This window comes from Solea senegalensis, linkage group LG10, assembly GCF_019176455.1.
Source record: "Solea senegalensis isolate Sse05_10M linkage group LG10, IFAPA_SoseM_1, whole genome shotgun sequence".
In the NCBI taxonomy this organism is placed as follows: Eukaryota; Metazoa; Chordata; class Actinopteri; order Pleuronectiformes; family Soleidae; genus Solea; species Solea senegalensis.
Genome location: NC_058030.1, coordinates 23,403,411 through 23,423,199, shown reverse-complemented (window position 1 = coordinate 23,423,199; position 19,789 = coordinate 23,403,411). Strand labels below are relative to the sequence as shown.

At 42.5% G+C, this 19,789-nt stretch overlaps 1 protein-coding gene across 2 annotated transcripts in view; it reads right to left on the bottom strand.

Annotated features, from left to right (window-relative positions):
* Positions 1-397: 397 nt before the first annotated feature.
* igf1ra (insulin-like growth factor 1a receptor) overlaps positions 398-19,789 on the bottom strand; it is an 89,986-nt gene continuing 70,594 nt past the window's right edge. For both annotated transcript variants that reach the window (XM_044035572.1, XM_044035573.1), the window contains 11 exons: positions 16,030-16,310; positions 15,773-15,915; positions 14,986-15,151; positions 14,783-14,885; positions 14,526-14,596; positions 13,652-13,881; positions 13,349-13,453; positions 10,739-10,898; positions 10,328-10,457; positions 7,839-7,973; positions 398-1,703 (listed from right to left, as the gene is read on the bottom strand). In XM_044035572.1, coding sequence (XP_043891507.1) covers positions 1,178-1,703; positions 7,839-7,973; positions 10,328-10,457; positions 10,739-10,898; positions 13,349-13,453; positions 13,652-13,881; positions 14,526-14,596; positions 14,783-14,885; positions 14,986-15,151; positions 15,773-15,915; positions 16,030-16,310 — 2,050 coding nt within the window. In that variant the 3' untranslated portion in view covers positions 398-1,177. The remainder of the gene's footprint in view (positions 1,704-7,838; positions 7,974-10,327; positions 10,458-10,738; positions 10,899-13,348; positions 13,454-13,651; positions 13,882-14,525; positions 14,597-14,782; positions 14,886-14,985; positions 15,152-15,772; positions 15,916-16,029; positions 16,311-19,789) is intronic.

The window sequence follows — 19,789 nt, the reverse complement described above, 5'->3', positions numbered from 1 at the left end:
TGCCCCCAAAAGTTAGAATTTGTTCCACTTGACTGTCGACTGACCAGCCTAGATGCTCAGTGACCCACAGGTCATTTGAGTTTGAGACCTCTGTTCTATACAGTGACCCACCGTTTAAACCATCGGGATTCAAAGAGATGTTTGATTGATTGATTAAACTTCATGAAGCACATTATTTTAAACATAAACACATAAATCTTTAGTATTATTTTTTGTTTATTGACCCATCTGTGGGTCCTGCCCCAGTGTTTGGGAAACACTGGCGTAGAATGGCCAAAGATATATTTTCTAGTTGCCATATTTAATGTTCCTTGAACAATGCAGTGGAAATGCAGTTTTATATTTTAAAAAGGCAGCAAATCCTCACATTCAAGGAGATGGAACCAATAACAAATGATGATTATTGATTATCATTTAATGACAAGACTTCCAAAGTTGATTCAATGAAACGAATGAACTTCATCCTGAAAGAATTGAACTGCTTTGGATTCTGTGTTTGTCTGAACGACTCTGAATCACAGCCGTAAACAGGAAGGGAGACGTGTAGAAAATTTGGCAACAGTTTGGCAGATACACAATAGACTCCTCCCTCTTCCATTGTGACCCGCTCCTCGTGGGCTCGACACCCACAAATATATCAACAAGAAAAACAGAATCAAACAGCTGTTTAGTCCTCGCATGACATGAGCCGAGTCGACTCATGGAAATAAAGTCATTTTAAAAAAAACATATTATAGAGAGAATCATGTGGATTTTGTTTTCTTTAGTATAAATACACACTCAGATATCCACAACATCCTCTCTGAATTCATCAGGGAAAAAAGTGCTCTTCTGTTGGATTTGCTGGCAGATATACTTGAAAAGAATCTTTTTTTGAAAGTTCATGTCTAAACCTGTGATTCAGGATTCATGCCTGTATTGCTTTTGTATCACTGAATGAAATACAGGCTGCACATGAAGGAGTTCCCCCAGTGTTGAGTCACTTAACTCCAAAAATGCTTGAACAGGTCTCTGTTATCATTCAGTTCTTGACCTTAAAGGAGCGGAGAGACCATCGACTGGCACTCAGTAGAATAAAACGAGTCATTTCTTACCTCGTCCGTCTCTCCAGAGGAGACGGAGCAGAGGTTTGTGTTTGTTACCCTGTGAAAGAGGAGAACGAGGGGCTGGTCTGATATCAGCAGGCCGACGACTGGGGCAGTGGTAACGCCCGTTCGTTCTTTCTGCTCCCGTTCATGTGTGCATAGGGTTGTATGTCATCAAAGTTGGGCCGCAGCACCACTACAGGCCCGTTGGCTGAAACATGTCCTGAGTGTTTGTCCAAGGCTTGACCTGGAGACATCAAGCCTGAGGGGAGCGGGCGGGGGGAGGAGGGAGACACAGGTCCCAGTAATGGTGTACTTGGGCCTTGAATGGGGGATAACTGCTGGGTGGACGGGGGTGGCGTTCCTCCCGTGCACCCCGACAACGGGGCGGCGGCCGCTGAGGGCTGCCTGGTGGATGCAGGGTCCAGTGGAATGTTCTCCATGTTTTCTACCTCCATGTCCAGCTCCTCGGTGTCCGGCGGCTTGTTCTCCTCACTGTAGAAGAAACTCATTTCCCTGAAGGAGGAATCCATTTCTTCTTTGATGCTGCTGATGATCTCCAGGAAGGACGGACGCATCTTGGGGTTGTACTGCCAGCACATCCTCATCAGCTCAAACCTGCAAAAACGGACGATAAAATAATGTGAGTGAATATGGCTATTCATTCTTTAAACAAAGATGAAAATGTAATGAGTGAATAAAGTCGGACTTCTTTTTTCTCTGCTGTTATTTAATTAAAAGCTGTGGATTTTGAGTCCCTTTTCTTAATTTGAAACTAGGGGGAATTGTAAAGAAAATAAAAAGAGAGTGATTAAATATGTTGTGTGAGGTCTTTTTTAAATTAAAAAAACCTGTAAAACTGGTGAGAAGTACATACTTCCTACCACCAGGTGGCGGTAGACACCGTTCAGTCCATTTCAACACCAAAGCATAAAAACTCAAAGATTACTACACAACATTGATCTCTATGTATGAATGTTGTGCAGTAAATTAGACGTTTAAATTAGACTCCATTGCTTCTGTTGGCTTTGGTTTTAAACAGCAGTTAGATTGAGACATTTCAAACGTGGATAAGTTATTTCCTGCTACATGAGTGCACATTACATGTAACATCAGCCATGTAGCATGTACTCGGCACAACAGTAAATCAGACACAAGGTCACCGTGCCAGGCCAGCAGCCGAGCTGTGGGGAATGTCAAAACAACATCATAAAAGTGGGAATTATTACAGTTTTTTTTCTTCTGTGCTGCTGCTACACCACACGCCGCAACTTCAATTATACACAAACAAGCTAAGAATACACTGTGAGACCTGCTGACATAAACACCTCTGCCATCGCTCCACTTTTACTGTTCCCTCTTTCTCTCTTGTTGTTCTTTCTCTCCCTAGTGGTCTCTCTGCAGCTGGGTGCCAGCTCCTCTCCACACTGAGGAATTATGGGTACAGCTTTCCGGACACGCGCCTCCCTTCATGCACTCAAGCAGCAGCAGCAGCAGCAGGAGGAGGAGGAGGAGGAGGAGGAGGTGGCTCTGACTCGTTTTTCAGCAGCGTAGCAAGTGTCTTAAAGCTGACGCTCAGACGATGTCCAAATTCAGGCATCACAGACCTCACTTGAAAGGATGTGTAATGCTTGGAGTGGGGCCGATGCTCCAGAGTAACTTGTCTGTGTTCAGTTCTGACAGACGGCTGAAGACTCCGCCCCCTCCCCCCCCACCACCAGCTGCTGCTGCTGCGTGCATACGGCTTGTTGATGCAAATTTAGAAAACAAACTGAAATGAATCCCGACTTGTTGTCAGCATCCCGCCAGTCATAGCACACTCGCACGCTCTTGCCATTAAAACAAATTGACTTACGTTCGACCTGTCAGTGGTGACACTATCGTGAGGTAATGGCTAAAACAAGAAACTACTTGCAGTGAACTTTAGCTGGTGTAAAGAAAAGCTACTCAAGGCCAAATCCCAACCTCTGTTGATATATTAAATGATGTTTGATTATACAAAATGGTCTATTTCAAGGGTCACACCCTGGACAGATCACCAGTCCATCACATACATTCACTCTCACAGTCAATTTAGTGAGTCCGGTTGACATTAATCCCATATTGCATGTTTTTGGACTGCCGGAGAAAACCCACGCACACACGGGGAGAACATGCAAACTCCATGCAGAAAGACACCAGCCTCTAACCACTGCACCACCGTGTGGCCCCGCATTATAAATACGTTTTATTTAATTGTGAACAATATATTGTTCTGTATCAAAGCAAACATGATGTCATGTTGTTGCTGCCATATCATGATGAGATATGATGATAGAATTCTGAGCTCATGTCACGCGTCACCTACTGCAGAGTTGTTCTTCTATGTCTATATCAATACAATGAGACTGGATATGCTTTAACATGTAAGCCACTGGTGTCTGTATAGTGATGACTATTGTAAGCAGGAGTAAAAGGTCCAGTATGTAAGAATTTCTGACATTTAAAGGTGAGACAGTAAATTGTAACAATTGTCACTACATTACAGGTTCGATTCCCGGCTCTACTCGTCTATGTGTCCTTGGGCAAGACACTTAACCCCCGTGTGAATGGGTATGAAAGATGAGTGATAGGAAAAGTGTGCTGTGTGAAATTGTGGTGTAAAGCAGCTTTGAGAAAAGCGCTATTTAATAATAATAATAATAATAATAATAATAACAGTATTTACCATTATGCACATATTTCCTCATATTGTGATTTGGGTCAATCTTTAAAAAGTGGCTATATTCATTATTATTATTATGATTATTATAATAAGTTTGTTAAACACTGCTCCACAGACACTACAGTTAAGAAAGAATGTCATTCTTCTTATCTGCATAGAAAACAACACAAAACACACACTCTAGTGACTGTGGTTAGTTTGTCTATTTGAGCTGCTGCAGAAACATGCTGGCATAGTATATAGTATAAGTATAAGTATGTGAAAGCTAAGGCTACAATTAAGGGATTATATACCTAGGGAAAGCATATTCCATTTCTAAACCCTCCTAAAAGTTACACACTGAACCCTTAATGTGGGAACAAACTTTTTGGCCAAACAGTGGTTGTTCTGTTAATTGCACTTTCAGGATGAGAAATGGGGGCTGTCAGGCTTTTTAGACCAAAGTTTCACACAGATCGACACAAAGTCCTTAAAACGCTCCATACAATCAGAAACAGACAAAATGGAGGTTGTGTGAGTCATCAGAGTCATCACAGTCATTACAGTCAACAATCATCACAGTCATCACTGTCATAACAATCATCACACTCATCACACTCATCACTGTCATCACAGTCATCATTGTCATCAGAGTCATCAGTCATCACTGTCATCACTGTCATCACACTCATCACAGTCAGTCATCACACGTCATCACACTCATCACACTCATCACACCTCATCACAGTCATCACATCATTGTCATCAGAGTCATCACAGTCATCACTGTCATCACAGTCATCACAGTCATCAGCCAGTCATCAGTCATAAGTCATAAGTCATCATCACTCATCACTGTCATCACAGTCATCAGTCATCATGTCATCACTGTCATCACAGTCATCACAGTCATCATCACAGTCATCACTGTCATCACAGTCATCACATCATCACAGTCATCATCATTCAGTCATGTCATCAGAGTCATCAGAGTCATCACAGTCAGTCATCACACTCATCACAGTCATCACAGTCATCACAGTCAGTCATCAGAGTCATCAGAGTCATCAGAGTCATCAGAGTCAGTCATCACAGTCATCACAGTCATCTCCAACCATCAACCTAAACACGAATCTATGACAACAGAGCTGGAAGGGCACACATGCAATAAAACACATTTACAATAGCGCTGTAAATGATACGGAACATTCCATGAGAAATCCTAATAGCAGCTGTGAGTCTGTGTTTCATGACAAGAGAATGCGCTTTTGTCTAAAGGAAACTGTAGACAGAAACATGGTGACCTACAGTTACCTGACCATGGGAAACACAGAACAAGAGTGAGGCATTCAGACTTCTCCAAATGTGACTCATGCCCTCTGTCTATTATTTTGCCCCACTTCCACTTCTTGTATCTCTCTATTCAGTCTTTGTATGGACTTGTGGCTCCGACTCTACTTCAGCAATCATCTGGAAATCTCCATGAAGTCACTCGCAGCAGAGTCGACCGGCCCTGACTTCCCTGAGTGTAGCTCAGAGAGCCGCGGGCTACCCCACCACCTCTGTAACACAATCCACACACTCCTGTAATCAGGACAAAACAGACACGCTGCCATGGAAACCAGAGGTTTGTGTCTGCACAACACACAGCCCTCTTTTCTTTGCAGGTTTTTTCAGACTTGCACTCTCTTTTTAAGGTGAAGTGAGCCATTGAGAGCGGGAGGCGGAGCGAGCAGGATGCCTTCGTATTAAGGTCAGAGAGTGTATCCAGCAGTGATGATCATCCATTACTGACCTTTCTCTTATCTCACAGCCACGGTGATTCATTAATGAATTATAAATACATGAATGAATTGTTTCTGTCATTCCTCATCCTCCTCCTCCTCCTCCTCCTCCTCCCTCTGCTGACGCTAGACACCAACTCCAGACTCAGTTGGAATGAGGGGCATCGTTCACACAGAGGTCGTGGCCTCCCTTCTATGGGCCGAGGCTGACGGCGAGGAGGAGGAGGAGGAGGCCCCTCGCTGCCAGCCATGTTGTCAACCAACCACATTTAACCTGTGACGTTAATGTCAGGCCTCATCTTGGCTCGACCTCAGTATACACACCACATGATAGTCTACACACTCAGAACCCACAATTTAAAAATAGATGCTGGGCAAAGTATTAAGAGAAGAATTAAGAGAAGGCCCAAGACGTGTGAGGAGGGGGCAGCGACAAAACAATAAACTGAGGAATTAACAGTGAAGAAGGTCCTGGAGTCTGCGATGAGTTCAGCTGAAGGAATTTATCTGAATACATCATCAAGACAGGCATGAACACAGCCTGATGCTGCCTCTGATTCTGAAGATCAGTCCTCAAGATGACACTGAGGATGAAGATCTGTCCAATTCTGCCTTAAACGTTTTTCATTAGAATCAGAAAGACACAATAATCTGCTCTGAGTGTCTTCTCACTGAACGTGAGAGCTTTCAACGAGCTATGACTTATACAGTCATTTATAATAACACTAAAGTCACACTGACGCTTCAGAATTCCCCTCACACACAGACACACACAGACACACACAGACACACGACAGCAGACACACACAGACACACACACACGACACACACACAGACACACACACGCAGAGATGACACAGACACACGAGGACACACGCAGAGACACACACACAGACACACACACATGCACACACACAGACACACACACACAGACACACACAGACACACGCAGACACACACATTCATTTCTTGGAGACTTACTCTAACCATAACCACAATTACTACTGGCCTAATCCTAATCCTAACCCTAACCCTAACCCTAACCTAACCCTAACCTAACCTTAAAACATATCTTCACCTTAAAATGTAGTAATTTACGTTATGGGGACTTGCTTTTTGTCCCCACAAAGAGGACAAGTCCCCATAATGTGACTGTGTAAACAGGTTTAGGTCCCCACAACATTAGTAATACCTGGACACAGACACACACAGACACACGCAGACACACACATACACACACATACACACAGACACACACATACACACACATGGCTATATACACAGACACACGCAGACATACAATAATAGACACACGCACAGACACACGCATACGCACACACACATACACACACATACACACACAGACACACACAGACACACACGAGACACACACAGACACACAGACACACACGAGACACACAGAGACACACACTGACACGCAGACACACACATACACACACAGACACACACATACACACACATACACACACATACACACACAGACACACACAGACACACGCAGACACACAGACACAAACAGAGACACACACAGTATACACACACACAGACACACGTAGACAATAATACAGACACACACATACACACATTAAAGATACTTAGATAGACACAGACACGCGAGGACACACGAGATACACACAGACACACATGCACACACACAGACACACACACGACACACACAGACACACGCAGACACACATAGACAATACCTAGACACAAACAGAGACATTAACAGACACACACACACAGACAGACACACAGACACACACAGACACACAGACACACAGGAGGCACACAGACACACACACACAGAGCTGGCTGGCTGACACAGATATGTAGACACACACACATAGACACACAGCAGGACACACATAGATACACAGACACACACAGACACACACAGGACACACACAGACACACACATGACACACACACAGACACACACACAGACACACGAGACACACACAGACACACACAGACATACGACACACACAGACATTACCTAGACACACACAGACACATTAGACACACATTAGACACACGAGACATACACATTAGACATTATTAATAGACATACAGACATTATTAGACATTATTACAGATATTATTATTACATTATTACACAGATAATACAGATACATACAGACACACACAGATATACACAGACACAGATACATATTAGATATACAAGGTATACATGACATACACAGATACACACATACACACACATACACACACAGACACACACAGACACACACACAGACTTACAGCATGTCAGGGCAGTTGTCAGGTTTGTCCAGGAGTCCTCCCTCCATGACGAAGCGCAGCACTTGTTCGTTGGACATTCCCTGGTAAGGCTGTTCTGCCAAGGTAGCGATCTCCCACAGCACGACCCCAAATGACCTGTGACAGAAAATAACTTTGTTATATTTATATTTTCATTTCAGACTGCTGAGGGTCATTCTGACAAATATTAAACATAAAACTGCGACGAGGAATTCAGACATTGGTCACAAGGGAAACACTGAAGACTAACAAACTGATGAAGAATACATAAAGAATAGACAGGTAATAGTCGAAATGTACACAATATAAGGCTAGAAAACAAAGGATATCTAAATGAAGAAAATAAATAAATGAAGTTCAGTTCAAAGTAAGTCTTAAGTTTAATACTGAAAAATACTGATAATCTCTGCTGTTCCATGGATGGTGACCATCACAGTGAAAGGAGGCCTCACTCCTGACTGTGGCGATGATGGAAAACCATCGCAACCCAATTCACAACGAGTTTACAACGAGTAAATGTGTGCATAATATAAACTCTTATGACCTTTTTCAATTCAAAGACAGACAGGATACATTAATGACACTTATATGCATGTGTTGTGTAATCATTCTTTAGTAAAAGGCTGTAAAAACCCAAAGAAAGGGAATCTCCCACAATCCATCTGGGAGTCCTGACCCAGTCTCTGTAGGAATGACTGTATAGTTTAACGGTCAGAGAACTGACAGCATTTACTGAGTTTTCTCTTTGTTATTTACATCATGTTAAAAGTTAAAAACCATGAGATTACAGATGAAGAGTAACGTGAGCTGTAATGTGTCGGCGCACCGGCATCGCTCAGTCGCAGTGAGCCAGAGAATGAAGTATTTACCGTAAACGTCGCTCGGGTTTGACCTCGCGCTACCTCGCACTGAGATAACCATGAAACTATTCATGAGGAAAATTCTCAACTTGACTAAGAAAGACCGCAATATTTGTTCACTCTTGCAAGTCATATTTTACCACTGGCACGAGTTCTGAGCGTGCACTCAGCAGCCTTATTACAACACACTACGTTTAAAAGGCTGAAACCGCTCTGTGCTGACAGACGAAGCCACTTTCAGGCAGCTTTTCCTGATTAACAAATTACAGGTCACCTACTCGTGGATGCTGGGGATTCCCAGAAAGGGTTTGTCTTACACTAAAACTTCATCTGTACATCAAAGACGAGGATATAGTAAGCAAATGTGGAGGTGGGTTTGAGCGAGCACTGAAAACCCTCTCATTTGAGAACATCTGGAGGAGTTTAAGTCCACTCTGAGGGGACCGGCCCGTGGGACACTTTGAATTGGGAAAGAAAAATTTGCATGGGAGCTGGTAAACATTTGTTTTTCTGCAGAACAATTTATTTCCCCGATAGAAAGACGAGGCAGAACAATGAGCTGCAATTTCACCAAAATCTGTAATGAGGGAAAGTTGTCAGTGAAGAATGATTGAGGTGAAGGGATTTCTCCACCTGCAGATGATTTAACAAGAGTAAACCTGTGCTACCTATTGTTTAGATCCATGGTTCTCAAACTGTGGTACGTGGACCACCAGCGATATGCAAGCTTCCTCTGGTGGAGTCACTTTTCCTCTCTAAGAGTGTGACAAGTATATGTGAGGAAGAGGAGGATGAGGAGAACCTCACACTCCAGCCACAGATCCTCGATTTTCATCATATCATGATATTTTATTGATATTTCATTGTTTATCTAAGCCAATATTTATTCCGTCTTTATGTTTCAGATTTTGTTTCTGTTTTTATTCGAATAGTTTCAAATCAAATACAAGTTTATTTTAGCGTACAAGGCAGAAACGTACAATATTACATAGAGAGAAGAGAGTATAGAGCTGGGGACCGAAACGAGGAGAGAAAAGGAGAGAAGGAGGCGAGGTAGATCGAGGTAGATCAGATTAGCAGAGCACAGTTTTATCAGTTTAAGGTGCAGTGCATAACGTTGGGTGCTGTCTCTGTTTGGTCTTCATCAACAGAACCAATGCAACAGTTTTTGGCGGTGCAGCATTCACAGCTGGAACGTTTCGGTTTCTTTGTGTGGTCACACTTCAACCTGTCTCATCTTACTCGTGCAATGTTACAGTTGCGTCCAAGTGAATGTCACTGGGTGACGTGATATCTAAACACAGGGAGAGTTGTGCAGATGTGATAGACTTCATCAACATTGTTTAACAATGCTTGCTTTCAATGTTACAGACCTTTTTTATACTTCAAAGCTGCGCACTGCACTTTCAGCCTTCTCTATACTCTTAAAGAAAGAAAAACATTTGAACCAGATGGAAGCCAAAAATATTTTCTTGGTTTTAGAAGAAAAACAGGAGATTTACAGTGCACATGGTCGAAAAAAATCCACCCCAAACATAAAATGTAGACATTTCCTGGATCCTTTATAGTCCATGTGTAGTCCACTGTGTGTGTGTGTGTGTGTTTTCATACCAGACATCAGACATTGTTGTGAACACGCCATCTTTAAGTGACTCTGGAGACATCCAGCGGACAGGCAGCAAGCCCTTCCCTCCTTTTCTGTAGTAATCTGTCTCATAAATATCTCTGGTCATGCCAAAATCTGAAAGAGAACAAAAATGCAGGCATCATTTCTGGGGAAGCCACTGAATATCACTCATTCTGTGTGGGAGAGGAAAATCCATTCCTGAGAGCTCATCCATTCCTCCTCCTCCTCCTCCTCCCCCCACCTTCTCCCTCCCGTTCTCTGTCCATCCACATTAGGACTCCACTGCCTCAAGCACTCCCTGAAATCCACACACTTATTTTTCCAAAGTCCAACAGAGTGAGTTCAGCGTTTGAGAACCCGCAGGAGTCTGAAGACATTGTGTTCACTTGACTCACCTCCAATCTTCACAGTGAAGTCCTCCGCTACCATGCAGTTCCTGGCGGCCAGATCTCGGTGGACAAATTTGTTGGCATTTAAGTACGACATGCCGTCAGCGATTTCCCCTGCCATCTGGATCATCTTTTTGAGCGGGGGCAGGACCTGGCTGTTGGTGTTCTGCAGCAGAGTGAGTGGAGACGAGTTGAGAGGGCAAAGAGCACAAGAAAGACAAGTCTGTTAAGTCTGTCCCTCACTCCAGGTTTCTCTGCTTTGCTTAGGTCGGCACACACAAGACGGATGGATGGATGCTGTGTGCAGTAGAAGGAGAGAAACATGCACAGGAAGTCTTTGTGCATAAACACAGAACCGTACTGGCAACACAGGAGATACTCGGTTATTCACTTTTTAAGCATGATGGAGGTGGGGAAGTTGACCTACTGATAAAAAAGTAATGCAATGAAATGATTTTGTGGATAAAAAAAACCACGTGAGTGAAACATCACCCCAGTCTCCAGCATTTCACTGCGCTGGAAAAATGGTGGGGCTGGCATACGAGAGGAGGAATGTGTGGACTGATGAGGAAACCACAACATTCCTCCACTTAGTGCAATGAAATGCAGCCATCCACTTGAGCTCTTTGTTAACATTACCAAGTTCTACCTATTCATTCTTCTGTGGTGACCTGCAGTCTTATACCTCCTTCTGCTTATCTCCGTGGACAGAGACATAAATAATCAGCATTTACTTTTGCAATTTTGTGATACATCTAGTTTCTATCTGTTCTGAGAACCTGTGAATAAATATGTATATGTCTTTCTAGGTCGTTATGAGGACTGCAATTCAAGATTGAGATAAGATAAGATGAGATAAAATAAGATAAAATAAGATATGATAAGATGAGATAAAATAAGATAAGATAAGATACGATAAGATGAGATAAAATATAGATAAGATGAGATAAAATAAGATGAAATAAGATAAAATAAGATAAGATAAGATGAGATAAAATAAGATAAAATAAGATAAAATAAGATGAGATAAAATAAGATAAAATAAGATAAGATAAGATGAGATAAAATAAGATGTAGATATATAAGATAAAGATGAGATAAAATAAGATGAAATAAGATAAAATAAGATAAGATAAGATGAGATAAAATAAGATGAGATAAGATAAGATAAGATGAGATAAAAATAAGATAAAAAGATGAGATAAAAATAAGATAAGATAAGATAATAAGATAAAATAAGATAAGATAAGATGAGATAAAATAAGATAAAATAAGATAAGATGAGATAAAATAAGATAAAATAAGATAAGATGAGATAAAATAAGATAAGATAAGATAAGATGAGATAAAATAAGATAAGATAAGATGAGATAAAATAAGATAAAATAAGATAAAGATAAGAGATAAAATAAGATAAAATAAGATAAGATGAGATAAAATAAGATAAAATAAGATAAGATGAGATAAAATAAGATAAAATAAGATAAGATGAGATAAACCAAGATAAGATAAGATAAGATAAGATGAGATAAAATAAGATAAAACAAGATAAGATAAGATAAGATAAAGCAGTAATATGATAAGGATAAAATAAGAATATCTGTGCTGGGGCTGTTGACAGTTAAGATCTTGTTTTAATTGTGCTTAAACACGCCTGAGGTGATTGTACTCAAACATCTCAGAGAAAAACGATCCGTCCACATTGATTCACATATAAAACAAACGTCCACCTGTGAAACATTATGAAAACGAGGAACATTCTGTCCCTAAAGGACGCTGGAAAAGCAGTTCATGCATTTGTTACATCTATTGGGAAAACTTTACGATCACAATGTTCCAATAAGTCCGTTCAATTTTATTTGATTGGATTAGATTGGATTTTGTTTTAGGTTCGGGGAAGAGCTGGGGTTTAGCTGTAATCGCTCAGAATGCATCACGTCAGTGATTATACTCAAAACAATAAAAAAAGATGTGTGAATGTACAAAAAGACGTTTAGCAGCAACGACTATAAATGACAAGGAGTGTGTGTTCTTGTATGTGTATCTTTGTGAGGACCAAAAAAACCTATAAGTCATAGGGAGTGAGGACATTTAGAGACCTGGTTTTAGGGTTAGGGTTGTGATGGTTAAGGTTAGGGTAAGGTAAGGGCTAGGGATCATGTCTATGACATAATGCTGAGGGAGTTATCTTTCAACTGGAAGGTTGTGGGTTCAACCCCCGGCTCTGCTCGTCTACATACAGTGTGTGATAGAAAAGAGCGATTGGGTAAATGGCAAAAGTGAAGTGTAAAGCAACTTTGAGACTAGAAAAGCGCTAAATAAATACAGACCATTTCCTATTACCATTTGGAAATGATGACAGATTGTCCTCAGTAACAATGCTGTGTGAAAATGTGTGTGTGTGTGTGTTCCAGGTATAACTCACATTGTGGGGACAAAAATGTAGTCTTCATAATGTAAATGATTACATTTTAAGGTGAAGACATTGTTGTATGGTGAGGACGAGGCCAGTAGTAATTATGGTTAAAGTCACAGTAAGTCTCCAGGAAACCAGACTGTGTGTGTGCGTGCCAGTGTGTGTGTGTGTGCGTGTGTGTGTGAGGAAAAGCTGCTTACTTCCTTGCGCAGGGAGCGCAGGTGGCTCTTGAGATCTCCACGTGTCATCAGCTCCATAATCACTAAGGTCGGCTGGCCCTGTGAGACCACACCCAGCAGCCGCACCTGCACAAATCACAATACAGCACAGGTCAGGTGGGAGGAGTCAAACATTGACAGCTCAGAAGCACTTCAGTGAATCAGTGTTTTCTGGTTGTATTCTATCAAATAGGTACACACAGTACTGTATGTGCTGTAATCTGAGGTTCTTCGTATTCAGGTGCGGGATGGATGGAAACCACATTAAGGGCGTGTCTCTCTTACCACATGGTGACAGTTGAACTCCTTCATGACAGAGGCCTCGTTCAAAAACTCGATGCGCTCCCTCATGCTGGCCGACTCATTGACCGTCTTGATAGCCACTCGCGTCTCAGGCTCGTCCTTGACCACGCCCTTGGCGAGACCTTCGTACACCATGCCGAAGGAGCCCTGGCCCAGCTCCTTGTGCATGGTGATCTTCTCCCTGGCCACCTCCCACTCATCCGGGACATACACTGGCACAAGAAGACACGACACAGCGAGTCAACGTCACGCAGCGGTTACGTTCACAGGAAACACTGTTTGTTTCATTTTTAACTCTACACGTGTTGCTACATTTGTGTGTGCAAAACACCGCGTAGAGCAGTGGTCTCAAAGTTGCAGCCCGGGGGCCACATATGGCCCTTAATTTAAATTAATAGATTAATTTTGCATCACAAATATGTTTTTTTTTGATTGTTCCATATTAAAACAAGCACTTTGAAATGATCCAATCCAACTTTATTTGTAAAACACCGTGGACCAAAGTGCTGTACAGAATAATGGATAAAAGACAGAGGAAATAAAAGACAGGAAAACTCACACGAGGCAAAAGAGTACATATAAAAAAGGAATTAATATGGTATATTGATGATATGAGCTCATAACGTCCACCGCAACTGTGTTTTTTTTTTTACTTGACTGGCTCCCGACTGACCAGATGAGACAGTCGGGGGCCCACAGGTCATTTGAGTTTGAGACCCCTGACGTAGAGTGTTGTTATGGGCTGGTATTTCCAACAGTGGCCAACAATGGCCCAAGATACACAGTGAAGTCGGGGTTGACGTTGCTCCCACTTGTAATGTAAATGGAATGCAGCCCATGATGCAACAGTACTCACTCTCAGCAGCACTGAAGTACTCTGGGTTGACAGACGCATAAAGGACTCCGTTCCCCAACCTGTCGCTGTTCCTGTGAACACAAACACAGTCCAGTTAGCCAACACGCAGCGCTGTCTGTCTGAAAGGATACGTAAACCTGACTTCTTTACCAACAACAACAACAACAACACCTATTAACTCTAATTAACAGTACAAGAGTTGTTAAGTTTCACGAGCACAGCAAGGCAGAAAAAACATTGTCGTAAAAGACGCTCGCCTCTTTTTGTTCACAAAGAAGAGGACGGTGGAGAGGGTGGCGATGAAGAGCGTCGCTATGATGGGAATGATGATGACCAGGTAAAAGGCGACGGCATCGTCTCCTGCCGGACAGAGGAGAGACAGAAAGGGACGTTAGATGGTCTACTTTAAACTCTTCAGAGAGAATATTCATTAATACTTGTGTGTGAGCTGCTGTATTACGTTTGGGCGGAGGCACATAGAAGAACACGCTCTCTGTCCAGGAACCATTCCCTGCCAGCGAGGTGGCACGCACGCGGGCAGAGTAGTTTCCTGAGCCAAGGTTAGTGAGTCGTGCTCCTTTGTGCTCACGGTAATGCTGACGCGACACACACTCATGTTTCTCAGGCTGGGAAGAACAAACGGGTAAAACGTGGAAGCAGCACAGAGACACGTGTTTTACTTGTTGCTGGACATTGTTACACAATGATGAACGCGCACAAGTGTCTTTGCTTTTGAATTTCTGAGTTCATAAGAACAGGGTTACATGTTGAGATAATACTGATCCATTATGTAACTCATACATGCACGATGTGGAAATATGAAACAGTGAATTAAGAGATTTATTTCAACTGCAGCATGTTATTGATATTATATCAATAATGTCTTACATTTTGTCATATCTGCTATGTTTTTCCTATGTTGGGATTGAAGCATTTCATCAAATATTGTGATGTTAATGGTATTAGATAGTGATTAAAAATACATGACATCAACATTAATTATTCAAGAAAATCCAGCTTACAATGCTTCGTCAATTTTTAGCCCAGTCATTTGTGCTGCAGCAGAATTTACATTTGCATTCTTACAAATGTGAACATCATTCATAAAAACTAAAAAGCCAAGAAATACATCAGATTTCAATGATGTCACAAAAAACCTCTAAAAAGCAAACTTTTCATGAGCTCAGAGTTATTACTTGTAAGACATAATGTGCAGCAGATCTTAGATTTCACCCAGTCTGGCTCACCTCAGTCCCCAGACGAAACTTGACCTCGTACATCAGGATGAGTCCGTTGGGCATGGCAGGCTGCGGCCAGTGCAGCACCACGCAACCCTCCAACTTGTCACTCCTCTCATGGATCACCTTTCCTGGGATGTCATCTGCTTTGACTGGAAGTTACACACAGACACGCTTCAAGTTACACCACGGACATGTCCGCACGCCTGCGTATCTTCTCATTCGTCCAGGACAGACGAACAAGTCTTAGGTCTTCTTTTTCTCACCTGCAGGTTTGGTCCTGGAGAAGACAAACGCACCAGCGCTGCAGCGGCCCACCTCCTCATTGCAGGCGTGGATGTCGATGCGGTAGACCGTGAAGGGCCGCATGTTGGCGATCTCTAAATATTCTGCTGTGGTCTTGTCTTCTGAGAAGGGGTATTCTTTGACCGGCGGAACTCCGTCTGTGCTGTTGTAATCCGGGCTGAGGGTGGTGTTCCCTGTGCCGTCCTGCTGCAGCGTGTTGTTAGCGACGCCAAAAACATCTCTGCGGCGGCGGTCAGGAGGTCTGAAAAACACAGTGAGCGCTATTAGAAAAAGTGTATGGTGTAAGTCTTACTGTGGTCAAGGACTGTGACTCAGTATCAGTCCGATAACTGTCAAAATCAGAAGGATGTAAATAAAAAATGAGCACAAATGTGTTATTAACAGCTTCATAGTTTAAAAGGTCAACAATAACTGCATCGGACTGATATTGGTATCAGTAGTAGCGTGCCATCCCTACTGGTCAGGCACAATAGTCCTCATGGAGACCAAAACCTGGTTCCAATGAGGCAGAACCTCATGAATGATGAACTGGTTCAGTTTTGGGCTAAGATTTGATTTGTGTTTAGGTTAAGTTTAGGATTAGGCATTAAGTGGTTATGATTAAGAGTAGAGAACCTGCTGTTTGATCCGTCCAAATGAATGGACGTCAGTGCAGAACCATCATTCTGTATTTGTCTGAAACAATGGCTTTAATCACAAAAGACACATTTTCCCAGGCACGCTGAGGTGAAGTGATGCGTGATCCACCTGGAGCTGGAGACTGTCCCTGACAGGTGTGACAGCAGCAGCAGCAGCAGCAGCAGCAGCAGCAGCAGCAGCAGCAGAGACACAGTAACCTGTGAAACTGACACAGTCACACAAAGTCCTGCTTCTCGTCCAGTTGGAAAATAAATAACCTGACAGCACAGAGATTACATCTCTACAGTACAGAGATTAATGATTAGGTTTTGGGTTTTTTTCTGGAACCATATGAGGACAGGTTTTTTATTGCAGCGCGCACACACACACAGCTCGCAGCTTAGACAAGTGTAAATACAGCAGGGTGACCTGATGGTCAAATAGTTGAAGCGCATACGCCTTAAGCAGCTGGTCCCCAGTTGCTTCGATCACTTACTGCGTTTCATTTTTCTACTCACACGCCCTGTTTCCTGTCTCTACGGCACGATCAAACATAAGCATGAAAATGCCCAGAAATAATAGGGAAATCAAGAAATTGAAAATACACTACATCCTGGGGACAGAAACTACTATTTTTTATTGTTTCCTCTGCAAACGTGTTCACAAAGAAAGATTTAATAATTATTTGGCGTATCCAATTGTGTTAAATAGTGAGTTACCCCCCTCACATTCTTTTTGCCGATTGATTACGTCACTGGACACATGCAAATCCTCCCAGCTAAACAGTTTCAACAGGAGATCTCTCCAAATCAAAACAGACACCGATCATGTTTCTGTCAAATCGCCCGAAGTCAAGCATCGTGCGTGTCTGAGCAGGAGCGTTCAAACGCAGACGGAGCCGTGGGAACGAGCGGCCGCACGGATATGTTAACATTCCTGTCTCTAACGGTCAGAAAGTCCAGCGCTCGGGAAACCATCAGCAACTCAGGAAAACATTAAACGTATATGACACAGACTCTGCAGGACTCTGATTCACACTGACGAGCAAAACTTGGGTGTAGATTGAAAAGAACGAGAGACTGAGGCCGCATGAGAGGAAGCTCATTTTCACATGTAACATGAGAGCGTCGGGATGCGTGCTGCAGTCCTAACACCGTGACAAGACTCCTCAGCTGATTGAAGCTTGACCTTTTAACACATGAGTTAGTGCCATTGGTGTCCTGACCTCATCTGCTAAGAAAAGACAACTATACCCTTTCAGTCTTTGGCTGGTAGATCACGCTATTAGTGCTTGGCCTTCACTGTAATGACACACTGAGTTCACAGAGAGAAGTGACCGGTCTCTGTAGGAATGAGCTGATGCCATACTCGGTGTCAAAATGACTGGAAAACCCTGAATATCATGCAGATGCTTCACTCAGCACAGACTGTGGAAACATGCAATTAAAAAGCAGCAAAAGCATGTTTAATGAGTCATGTTACGGGCTGCGTCTATGTTATATGAGCAAAACATTTGGAGCTTCGTTGTTTAAAGGAATAAGATGCCGTGTCTCCATCCAAAAGAAGACGTATCACAGTTTTATACTGTTATAAATGATGCACAAAATAACCTGGATAACCATTGATTAAAGTGTAACTTAACCCCTCTCTTCTTAACTCTGCCCAATGCATGATTTTGAAATCAGCTGCATGTATAATTTGAATACTTTACAAAGAACTGTGAAGATTTGCACATGGATTAACAAATATACACTGGTTTACACCTGAAAACAAGTGGTGACAGGGTTTAGTTAAACTTTAAACAATACTGGCCTGTGAATAAATAGATATTTGAATAAATAAGACATAATTAGATGGCAATGACCAGCAATCACCCTACGTCGGCTGAGATTGGCACAGCACCCCCCTCCGCGACCCGCGAGGCTAAAGCGGTAAAAGCGGATTCACTTTACATTTCCTGGCAGCTGTCTCGTCCCAGAAAACAGGAAGAAAAAAACGAAGAAGAAAACTAGTGTGAGACAAAGAGAGCATGTGAGGGAGAGAGGAGAGTGGAGAAGGACAGAAGGGAAAACATTTCCTCTTCTTTCTGCTTCTGTTTTCAACCACCCTCTTTCCCCTTCACCCCTGCCCCAAACTCTGAACCTCTTCAAACAGCCTCCCCATTTTGTTTGTGTCTTTCCCTGGAGTGGTTTGTCATAATGCTGGCGCTGTGACAGTGGAGAGTCTGTGCATTTACACACGGAGCCCTTCAGCTGCTGGCCTGAGAACTGCCACCCGGCTGTTTCCTAGACAGCTATACATAACAAATCAACACAGCCAGATACAGAGGACGAGGAGGAGGACGAGGAGGAGGAGGGTAAATATCACTTCAACAGAAACTCATGTTTTATTGTTCTTCCTCCAGCGCAATAAAAATCCAACATTTGTTTCATATATATGTATACATATATATACATATATATCGATGCCATATTCATTAACACAGCCAAACTCTGAAAGATAAAAAAATATGAAAAAGTGTAAAAGGATCCTAAAGTTGCATGAGCGGTGTTGGTTACTGGTCTTTAAAACAAGGGAAGCTCATGTCACGTCCAGTTATAAATTCTTACATAAAACAAGTAAGCGCGGTAATTATGTAAAACTGAAATGTGTTTTTTTATTAACGGCTTATATACACAAATGAAAATATCGCCGAGTAAATGACACACACCGACCGGCTATTTGTCCACAGACAGAAAAGGCTCCGCTGTCGTTTATGTTTCTGCAACGCTGTCAATCAAAAACTGGTTCCGCCTTTCAGACAGTTCCTCCAATCACCATGCGGAAGCCCAGCGTCTGTGCCCGCCCACGGCTCCACTGACTCTGAGAGAAGCTGAGCTTCCCTGGAAGTGATGCTTTTGATGCATCTGTCCAGTCACCGTCGAGTTCACCGCAGTAAAATAACTTGTTCTGTGCCGTAACACAGAGAACCGTGAAAAGTGTATTTTATGCGGAGGTTGCTACCGGAATACGAACATAGCTTAAGATGATCCGTCCTCCATGATAAAGAGCTGATTCTGAACAAACTAGTCCTAATCGCATTCTAGTGTAAGTTTAGTATTG